The following is an 11,319-nucleotide window of genomic DNA, read 5'->3' as shown; positions in this document are numbered from 1 at the left end:
TAGTAAACAAAAGTGAAATAAACTATAAATATTAACAGTAACATTACACTCAGAAGTTCCAAAAGAATAAAGACATTTCAAGTGTCATTATGTATCTATACAGTATTGTACAGTCTCTCTCTCTTATACCATCTCTCTCTCTCTCTCTCTCTCTCTCTCGCTCTCTTGCAGATGTACCACTCGGACCACAGTCGATTTCCCTGACCTCTCCTTCACCATCCCAATCCCTGGAGCCTTGGGCCTAGCATCAAACCACTGAACCAACCCCCTGTCCTATACCCCTCCACATATCCTATACCCCCACCCCAGCACCCACGCAGCCTTTCCCCCTGCCCCCTGTCCAAATCCCCATACCTGGAGGACCATGGACAGCCCCTCCAAGCTGTCTGGCGAGACCCTGATCGTTCACCACATCCCCCTGGTACACTGCCAGGTGACTGGGGGTCGGCAGGGCTGCGGTGGAGGAGGGGGGTCCCTGAAGAGATCGAACCAACCAGAGAACCTGGGCCTGAGCCACACCACCTCCCTCCCTGAGCAGGATGTAATCCAGAGGGAGGCGCTGGTCTACAGCAACCTCATCCAGACCTCTAAAGGAGGAGGGAGAGGAGGAGGAGGAGGAGAGAGAGGAGGAGGAGGAAGAGAGGGAGGAGGAGGAGGAGAGGGAGGAGAGAGAGGAGGAGAGGGAGGGGGAGGAGGAGGAGGAGAAGGAGGAGAAGGAGGAGGAAGAGGAGGAGGCAGCACAGGGAGCGATAATTCGTCAGTGACGTCCTGTAACTGGGAGGACCAGGTTATGGTGATGGTGGCCCACACTCTGCCCAGGGTGAAACCAAGGGAACAGGCCAACAACCCTCTCCGGCTCCGCCACAACCCCTTTCTGCTCAACATGGAGGAGGATGATGATGAGGAGGAGGACGAAGACGATAGTGATAATCTCAACGGTTACCTGGAAGATTCCTCCTTCCATCTCCATGGCAAAGCCAACTCCGCCCTAGATGAAGAGGGAGACGGGGTCGCGCCCTTTCACCTCCACGACCTGGGGTGCACCACACACGAGCCCTTCCTGTTGCACAGCACCCTGGGAAAGCACTCCTGGGGCTGCTCTGGGGGGCGGGACTCCCTCAGGGGTGTTGCCTCCGATCTCTCTGCCCACCTGGAGGGCCTAGACCTGCTGGAATTGGATGGTCCTCGCCGCCATGGCAGCAGTGGCTCCACCCTCTCCATGGACTGCGGAGAGCAGGAGTGGGCCGAGGATGAGGAGGAGGAAGACGATCACCCAATGAGGGGTGGTGGGAGGAGCCAGGCTGACTCTTCTTCCTCCAGCTCCGCCCTCCAGCGCTGCTCCTGCTGCAGCCTCTCACAGACATTTCACGAACACCTCCCGGAACAGTTTTCCGAGTCGTTGGAATGCCAGCTGGGCTACGGCAGCGAATCGTCCTGTAACAGCTCGCATGGCATGCTGGTCAACTTCAGTGCCATTTATAACAAGATGAACAACAGTGTCCCTTCGACCTCCTCCAAGCCACCTCCTCCTGCCACGACCACCAACCTGAACAGTTCCACCGACCACTCCTGCAGCTCCTCTGTCTGCGCCTCTTCTGTGCTGGTTGGGGAGGCAGGGAGCCCAGGAGGCGCCGGAGGCAGGGGGGCTTTCTACCTAGACCTCCGCACTTCCCCCACCGAGCCCCCCAACTCTCATCAACCCTCCTGCCCCTCCAATAGCACCCTGCCGTTACTATTCGGACTCCACCCCCACCACACCACCTCCTCGTGCACCTGCTCAGCCGAACACCAGGGCGCTCTAGATCTAGACGCCAACTGCAATTCTTACCACCCTCCCCACCACGCAGACTCAGGAAGTGACCTCACATCCTGTCTGCAAGTATGAAATCCTAGATCTCCTTCGGTTGTGCCTTTTGAGCAACTTCTCCATGGGCGCCGTAGTATGGCTGCCATCTGCACTGCTCCAAATTGTGTGTGTCTTTTGGAGGGGTTGGAATAAAGAGGGAGTCAATTTCTAGTTAGACTTGTATTTAATTGCACAATAAAGTCATTATTCTTCTCCTTCCTTTCTTTTTCTTCTTCTCCTTCCTTCCTTCCTTCCTTCCTTCCTTCGCAGAGCCAGGCCCGTCTGGTGGTAGCCACCCAGAACTACTACAAGCTGGTGACCTGTGACCTTTCATCTCAGTCGCCCCCGAGCCCTGTGGGAAGCTCCGCATCGTTTACCAGCTGCTCTGACGAGCACAGCAAGGAAAGTCCTGCCCCTGACACGCCCAACGCCACCCAGCCAACCGAATACTACCTGTTCAGACGGCCACCTGGGGGAGAGGAAGAGGAGGCGGGAGAGGAAGAGGAGGCGGGAGAGAAAGAGGAGGCGGGAGAGTTGTCACGGGTAAGTGGAGGAGGATATTGGTTCTATTTGGAATGGTCCTCCGGTGCTCAGTTGGGAGAGTATTGTGCTTGCAACGCAATGATAGTGGGTTCGATTCCCGGGACCACCCATATGTAAAGAATGTACTCGCGCATGACTGCAGGTCACAATGGGTAAAAGCGTCTGCTAAATGGCATAATTTGTTTTTCTAAAATGTCAGAGTTCTGTTTTTTAATGTGGGTGATATGTAGCTCAGAGTTTGGAAGAGGTGAACCAGTGTTACAACGTGAACACAATCGTTCCAGGGGTTTAAAAAAATGCTCTTGATGACTTAATGAATGACAACTCGATTAATATACAGACATCAGATAAGGGAGGTGGGATTGTGATTTCTATTACCAACATGGACACTACGGGTCAAAAGTTTTAAAACACCTACTCATTTAAGGATTTTTCTTTATTTTTACTATTTTCTAAAATTGATATTTTCACGTGCGCACAGCCCCCAGCCAGGCATTGTTGCAGCGCAAGGGGGATAGGCTATATAGGATTCGTAGTTCTTTGACTTAGTGTTATTAATTTACCAGCTATGAAACAAAACCACAGAAATACTTTGAAACAGCTACTGCAGCATTTATTTTACTATAAATGTGAACATATTTGACTATTTTTATTCACAAATGCGAGTGAAATGCTTGCACTGTGGAGCCCTCACCACCCGTCAACGTGACGAGTGAAATAGACATCTTACCCACCAATGCCAAAATCGACCCGCATTTGGCAGGTGGCGGTTGTTAATTTTAGCCCCTGAACATTTTCTATTCTTATTTACAATAAAAGTGACCCCCAAAATGACCCCAAAAGGGTCATATTAGATTGTGTAGAAATGCAAGAAATTAGCTTTTGATGCCCCAAAAATTCTGAGGGTGGTTCCCCAGACCCCCCGCCAGGTTATGTCACTCCCACTTCTAAAACCAAAGGATACCAGTTATTGGTGAAGGAGATTGGCTAGTCACTCTTGATGTCTCATCGCTATGTAGCAATATTCCGAATAATGGAGGTATGGAGGCCCTCAAATTCTTCCTCTCCAACCACTTAAGCGATGTGCCTACAAATTTATATAATTGAGTTTGCACAACTAGTGCTTACTAAAAACGATTTTCTATTTTGATAAATATTACTACCTACAGACTTTTGGAACCGCAATGGGAACTCCATTAGCTCCCAACTATGTAAATCTCTTCATGGGGAAATATTTACTGGATTTTATTTATGAAAATAATCCTCACAAAGATCCTGTTAAATATTGGACCCGTTATATAGACGATTGCTTTATGATCTGGACAGGTTCCGAAATTCAATTCAATTAATTTCTTAACTATATTAACTGTAGAGTACAATCAATTTCCTTCACTATGGAAAATAACATTAACTCCATACATTTCTTAGATGTACTTGTTACAAAGAAGGGACAATCTCTAAGTACTACAGTTTACAGAAAACCTACAGATAAAAATACTATATTGACAGCTGATAGTTATCACCCTCTCCCCCTAAAAAAGAGGTTTACCAGTAAGCCAACTTTATAGTCTGTGACACAGAGGAAAAATATGATAGACAATAAAACTCATCCCGAGAGTTTTTTCGCTTGAGAGGATACCCCAATACCTGGGTTGATGAAGCTCCAAAACAAGTTAAAATGTCATGAACACAAGCCAGTTACTTAATAAATCCCAACCATAACAGAAGCCAGTTACTTAATAAATCCCAACCATAACAGAAGCCAGTTACTTAATAAATCCCAACCATAACAGAAGCCAGTTACTTAATAAATCCCAACCATAACAGAAGCCAATTACTTAATAAATCCCAACCATAACAGAAGCCAGTTACTTAATAAATCCCAACCATAACAGAAGCCAGTTACTTAATAAATCCCAACCATAACAGAAGCCAGTTACTTAATAAATCCCAACCATAACAGAAGCCAGTTACTTAATAAATCCCAACCATAACAGAAGCCAGTTACTTAATAAATCCCAACCATAACAGAAGCCAGTTACTTAATAAATCCCAACCATAACAGAAGCCAGTTACTTAATAAATCCCAACCATAACAGAAGCCAGTTACTTAATAAATCCCAACCATAACAGAAGCCAGTTACTTAATAAATCCCAACCATAACACAAGCCAGTTACTTAATAAATCCCAACCATAACACAAGCCAGTTACTTAATAAATCCCAACCATAACAGAAGCCAGTTACTTAATAAATCCCAACCATAACACAAGCCAGTTACTTAATAAATCCCAACCATAACACAAGCCAGTTACTTAATAAATCCCAACCATAACACAAGCCAGTTACTTAATAAATCCCAACCATAACACAAGCCAGTTACTTAATAAATCCCAACCATAACACAAGCCAGTTACTTAATAAATCCCAACCATAACACAAGCCAGTTACTTAATAAATCCCAACCATAACACAAGCCAGTTACTTAATAAATCCCAACCATAACACAAGCCAGTTACTTAATAAATCCCAACCATAACACAAGCCAGTTACTTAATAAATCCCAACCATAACACAAGCCAGTTACTTAATAAATCCCAACCATAACACAAGCCAGTTACTTAATAAATCCCAACCATAACACAAGCCAGTTACTTAATAAATCCCAACCATAACACAAGCCAGTTACTTAATAAATCCCAACCATAACACAAGCCAGTTACTTAATAAATCCCAACCATAACACAAGCCAGTTACTTAATAAATCCCAACCATAACACAAGCCAGTTACTTAATAAATCCCAACCATAACACAAGCCAGTTACTTAATAAATCCCAACCATAACACAAGCCAGTTACTTAATAAATCCCAACCATAACACAAGCCAGTTACTTAATAAATCCCAACCATAACACAAGCCAGTTACTTAATAAATCCCAACCATAACACAAGCCAGTTACTTAATAAATCCCAACCATAACACAAGCCAGTTACTTAATAAATCCCAACCATAACACAAGCCAGTTACTTAATAAATCCCAACCATAACACAAGCCAGTTACTTAATAAATCCCAACCATAACAGAAGCCAGTTACTTAATAAATCCCAACCATAACAGAAGCCAGTTACTTAATAAATCCCAACCATAACAGAAGCCAGTTACTTAATAAATCCCAACCATAACAGAAGCCAGTTACTTAATAAATCCCAACCATAACACAAGCCAGTTACTTAATAAATCCCAACCATAACACAAGCCAGTTACTTAATAAATCCCAACCATAACACAAGCCAGTTACTTAATAAATCCCAACCATAACAGAAGCCAGTTACTTAATAAATCCCAACCATAACAGAAGCAAGTTACTTAATAAATCCCAACCATAACAGAAGCCAGTTACTTAATAAATCCCAACCATAACAGAAGCCAATTACTTAATAAATCCCAACCATAACACAAGCCAGTTACTTAATAAATCCCAACCATAACAGAAGCCAGTTACTTAATAAATCCCAACCATAACAGAAGCCAGTTACTTAATAAATCCCAACCATAACAGAAGCCAGTTACTTAATAAATCCCAACCATAACAGAAGCCAGTTACTTAATAAATCCCAACCATAACAGAAGCCAGTTACTTAATAAATCCCAACCATAACAGAAGCCAGTTACTTAATAAATCCCAACCATAACAGAAGCCAGTTACTTAATAAATCCCAACCATAACAGAAGCCAGTTACTTAATAAATCCCAACCATAACAGAAGCCAGTTACTTAATAAATCCCAACCATAACAGAAGCCAGTTACTTAATAAATCCCAACCATAACAGAAGGCAGTTACTTAATAAATCCCAACCATAACAGAAGAAACAGTTTTCTGTAAACTATATACTTACTTTCAATGATAGCTGTAATGGCATCAAGTCTATTGTCAAGAAACATTGGCACATATTATCATCAGACTCCTCTTTTAAATTCTGCCTTCCAGAATCCACCTTTATTCAACTATAAACGATCAAGAAATCTATCAAACATATTGGTTAAATCAGATGTGTTGAGACAGAGAGAAGAGGCCTTCATAAAGGCTGCTTCCCCTGTAGATCATGAACCTCATGTAGCACCATAAGGAAATGATCTAACGTTGTATGCCCTGAGACTTCTACGACCTGGGGTGGTTGATTTGTGAGTTGCCCTTCGTGCCCCGCTCCCATACCGTATAATTCTGTATCTCTTTGTGACTCATTTGTATCCAGGTAGACCAGAAAAGTCCCATCCCTGATTGGCAGATGAGTGGCAACCCTGATTAGAAGCACCTGCTGCTCATCGGTTGTTCTTTACAAATGCTGTTTTGAATTAAAATTAAATTGTACCAACACACTGAAGAAGGCTGTAAAGCCGAAACGTCTGTGTACGCTATCCCTAACGCAGTAAAAAATAAATAAAAATAAATAAAATAAATATGAATAATGAAGTAAGCTTTATGCAACATGTTTTTGAGTGCGAACCGATTACACCTTTTTGTTTTGTCTTAATTGGCGGGTTTAATTGGTTTAAGTCCTGGGCCAGGCGATGTAAAAGTCCATTACTACCATCTGGTCCTCTGTAGCTCAATTGGTAGAGCATGGCGCTTGTAACGCCAGGGTAGTGGGTTCGATCCCCGGGACCGCCCATAGGTAAAAATGTATGCGTGCACATGACTGTAAGTCGCTTTGGATAAAAGCGTCTGCTAAATGGCATATTATTATTATTATTATTATTATTATTATTATTATTATCTACTACCGTTGTACTGAGACAGCTGGGAATCCTGTAAGGGTGTATTCCTGGAGAGTGTGTGTCTGTCCCAGATTTTGTTTGCATGCCTTCAGTGGGTGTGTTGTTGACCCAATAAAGATCGAGGTCTATTTACAGTAGCTATCAGTGCTGCAGTCTGAGGTTATACAAGCTCTTAGTGGCTCTCAAGGTCATATTTTGTCATCAAGTATTTCTCGTGACACTGTTAGTATAATGGTAACATCTGTTGGCGATACTTGCTGAATCTTAGATAGAGGAAAAAAATATTACGGTGAACATTCAAATAATGAAAAGCCTTGATGTTTAGTTGACCAGTTGAATCATTGTTGTAGTACCGGTATAGATCCCATAAGCGGAATGGCTGTGGGTATTGGAGGCTTGGTGAACTTGGATCTAACCCGCCTCTGTCGCTCTCTCCCCAGTGTGATGAAGATGAGGAAGAGGAGAGGTGGAAGAGGGAGCAGCAGATGGGCGGAGCCTGTTCAGACCTCATCATCGAGGGCCAGGTGTACGTCAACATCTCCCCTCCCGTGGTTGACCGAGGACCCATCGGAGGCGGGACTCCCCGCCCCCGTTCCCGTAGCTACGACCGGAACCTGGACAAGTCCCCGCCCCCTCGGCTGGGCTCATTGGAGCGCATGCTGAGCTGCCCTGTCCATCTCAGCGAAGGCGCCGCCCCCCTTGGCCCTCCCACTCCGCCACGGGTCACTTCCTTCGCAGAGATCGCAAGGAGTAAGAGGAGAAACGGAGGAAGCACTGGCTCTCCTACTCTCAAGATGGGGGGATGTACAGATCCCTTTTCCTCCACCCACTCGGCCCACTCCCACTCCTCAGCCGACTTCTCCCCCATCCTGGAGGTCCTGGGTCAGGGTCCGAGCCACAGTCTACCCTTCCAGCACTACTACAGCCAGGGCAGCGTGGACCGCCACTCACCTGGTGGTGGCGCTAGAGGGACAAGCTCCACGGCGGACGGTAAGAGAAGAGAACCTATTAGGAGCTATAATTATATCAAATGATTATGGCCATGTTCCAGCCTGACTACATTGCAGTCGCCTGCCAGATCTCACAATACTTGGATAGGTGTTTAACATATCAGTCAACCACATCATATGATATAGCAATCTGATTATCTATTTAACATATCAGCTAACCACATCATATGATATAGCAATCTGATGCCCGATTGTGCAGTCGATGATGTTGCAGGCAAACCATTGATGCGTGCAACGCGACTGCAACGCGACCAATACCTTTTCTTTATTAGCCGCCTTTCTGGACAGGAGATCCATTAAAATGATGTGCTTCCTGTTGCATAGGGTCAAGGGTCATTGGCTGAGGTTGTTTGGTTGATCATTGATAAGTGTCAGAGGAAGGCCCTAAAAATTGTCAGACTACAGCCACCCTAGTCATAGACTGTTCTCTGCTACCGCATGGCAAGCGGTACCGGAGCGCCAAGTCTAGGTCCAAAAGGCTCCTTAACAGCCACTCTCTGTTTATTATTTATGCATAGTCACTTTAACTCTACCCACATGTACATATTACCTCAATTACCTCGACTAACCGGTGCCCCCGCACATTGACTCTGCACCGGTACCCCCTGTATATAGCCTCGCTACTGTTATTTTACTGCTGCTCTTTAATTATTATTATTATTATTATTTTTATTTATGTTTTACTGATCTATTTTTTACTTAACACTTATTTTTCTTAAAACGGCATTGTTGGTTAAGGGCTTGTAAGTAAGCATTTCACTGTAAGGTCTACACCTGTTGTATTCGCCGCGTGTGACAAATAACATTTGATTTGATTTGCAGTGTTGTGGTATAATAGTGACAGTATGGCTGTTGGTGCATTATTACATAACACAGCTGGCAATAGGTGAGTTAGCACTGTCATTTATCTAACTCCACATTTGAAGAGAACTGGGGACAGGGAAAAGTGCTGTGTCAATCTGTGTGTTTGTGTTGTGTGTGTGTGTGTGTGTGTGTGTGTGTGTGTGTGTGTGTGTGTGTGTGTGTGTGTGTGTGTGTGTGTGTGTGTGTGTGTGTGTGTGTGTGCGCTTTGATCATATAGTGTTGTAAACTTTGTCAGCAAGAAATGGGTAGCAAGGGAACTGTGGCGACCGTGACAGGAATATAAAAGTAGAGAGAGAAAGAGAGAATAGTGTGCACTGCAGAGAGCACCCTCGCTGAGCTGTACGCTAGCTAGATACAGAGCATCTAATCTACGTGGTGGTGTAGTGTTATAGGGTCTTAGTTAGTGCTTTTTCTCTACACTATGGATCAAGTAGTTTGGTTGTCTGTGCTTTATTAATATCTCTGCTTTCCATACTAAGTTTGAATAGATAAGAATTGCTGTGACCAGATGTACTGTAGACATACAGTAGCCAAGATATACAGCAGCCAATATATACAGTAGTCAAGATATACAGTAGCCAATATAGACAGTAGCCAAGATATACAGTAGCCAAGATATACAGTAGCCAATATATACAGTAGCCAATATATACAGCAGCCAATATATACAGCAGCCAATATAGACAGTAGCCAATATATACAGTAGCCAATATATACAGTAGCCAAGATATACAGTAGCCAAGATATACAGTAGCCAAGATATACAGTAGCCAAGATATACAGTAGCCAAGATATACAGTAGCCGAGATATACAGTAGCCGAGATATACAGTAGCCGAGATATACAGTAGCCAATATATACAGTAGCCAAGATATACAGTAGCCAAGATATACAGTAGCCAAGATATACAGTAGCCAATATATACAGTAGCCAATATATACAGTAGCCAAGATATACAGCAGCCAAGATATACAGCAGCCAAGATATACAGTAGCCAAGATATACAGTAGCCAAGATATACAGTAGCCAAGATAGACAGTAGCCAAGATAGACAGCAGCCAAGATAGACAGCAGCCAATATATACAGTAGCCAATATATACAGTAGCCAAGATATACAGTAGCCAAGATATACAGTAGCCAAGATATACAGTAGCCAAGATATTCAGTAGCCAAAATATACAGTAGCCAAGATAGACAGTAGCCAAGATATACAGTAGCCAAGATATACAGTAGCCAAGATATACAGTAGTCAAGATATACAGTAGCCAAGATATACAGTAGTCAAGATATACAGTAGCCAATATATATACAGTAGCCAAGATATACAGCAGCCATGATATACAGTATGTAGGAACAGAATTAAATAGATAGGTATGTGGGAGCACAGGTGATGATGATGATGATGATGATGATGGTGATATGAAGAGTAGAACAGGCCTGTTCCCCCTTGCTCACTACATGTTTCTCTACTTATAATAACACTCTGGTCCTTGAACGTGTCCTTTCCAAGCCATAGGACTACAGTGACAGACAGTTGGAGTGCTTGAAATTCCTATGATTTCCTCTGTGGAAGATTTAGGTGTCAGAGGACACTGAATGGAATGTTCTAGTAGGACAGACGGACTGTCCAGCTTTTCCCAATGTGGGAGGGACTCAGAGGGAACGTACTAGTGCTTCAGAAGGAACACAGGCATCAGTCTAATGAGAGAGGGAGAGGAGAGAGGGAGAGATTTATCAGCTGTCCTCGATATGGAAGGGAACATACTAGTGCACAGGAACACAGGACAGAGGACAGAGGGAAAAAACACACATTCAGTCACACTAGAGGGGCCAACACTGATGTACAGGCACTTAGTCACAGTAAAACAGGGAGACTGGATATGGAGGGTTAGCAGGGCTGGGAGTAAGCCAGGCGACGTGGAGGACAGGGGGTTTGGGGGTTGGGGGGTTTGGGGGTTGGGTGCAGGTGTGGCTGGAGGTGTGGGGAAAGGAGGGAGGCAGGAGATGTGGATCGACAGATAACAGAATAGAGGGGGAAAGAGGGAGGACTGAAGAGAGGTGAATGGAGGGCTGAGGGAGAGAGAGGCAGCTGGTAGGTAGCCAAGGGCTATAACGAGGATAGAACACAATAGTAGAATAGCATTTATTACATAGCACCTAGTACAGTGTCAACATGGCCTCTGTTCATACACTGATGTAATATTATGAAACCAAGACACTATTGCAATATATGATAATATGATGATAATACAAACATGAGCTCAAATAATATACTG

General features: G+C 44.0%; 1 protein-coding gene across 2 annotated transcripts in view; it reads left to right on the top strand.

Moving 5' to 3' along the window:
- LOC311141261 (AP-4 complex accessory subunit RUSC2-like) overlaps nt 1-11,319 on the top strand; it is a 48,741-nt gene that overhangs the window by 15,600 nt on the left and 21,822 nt on the right. For both annotated transcript variants that reach the window (XM_084176524.1, XM_084176525.1), the window contains 3 exons: nt 172-1,879; nt 2,117-2,389; nt 7,609-8,158. In XM_084176524.1, coding sequence (XP_084032650.1) covers nt 365-1,879; nt 2,117-2,389; nt 7,609-8,158 — 2,338 coding nt within the window. In that variant the 5' untranslated portion in view covers nt 172-364. The remainder of the gene's footprint in view (nt 1-171; nt 1,880-2,116; nt 2,390-7,608; nt 8,159-11,319) is intronic.

This window comes from Coregonus lavaretus (assembly GCF_964263955.1).
Source record: "Coregonus lavaretus genome assembly, chromosome: 14".
Classification (NCBI taxonomy): domain Eukaryota; kingdom Metazoa; phylum Chordata; class Actinopteri; order Salmoniformes; family Salmonidae; genus Coregonus; species Coregonus lavaretus.
Note: the sequence above shows the minus strand (reverse complement) of the source record. Positions and strands in the feature narration are given on the sequence as shown.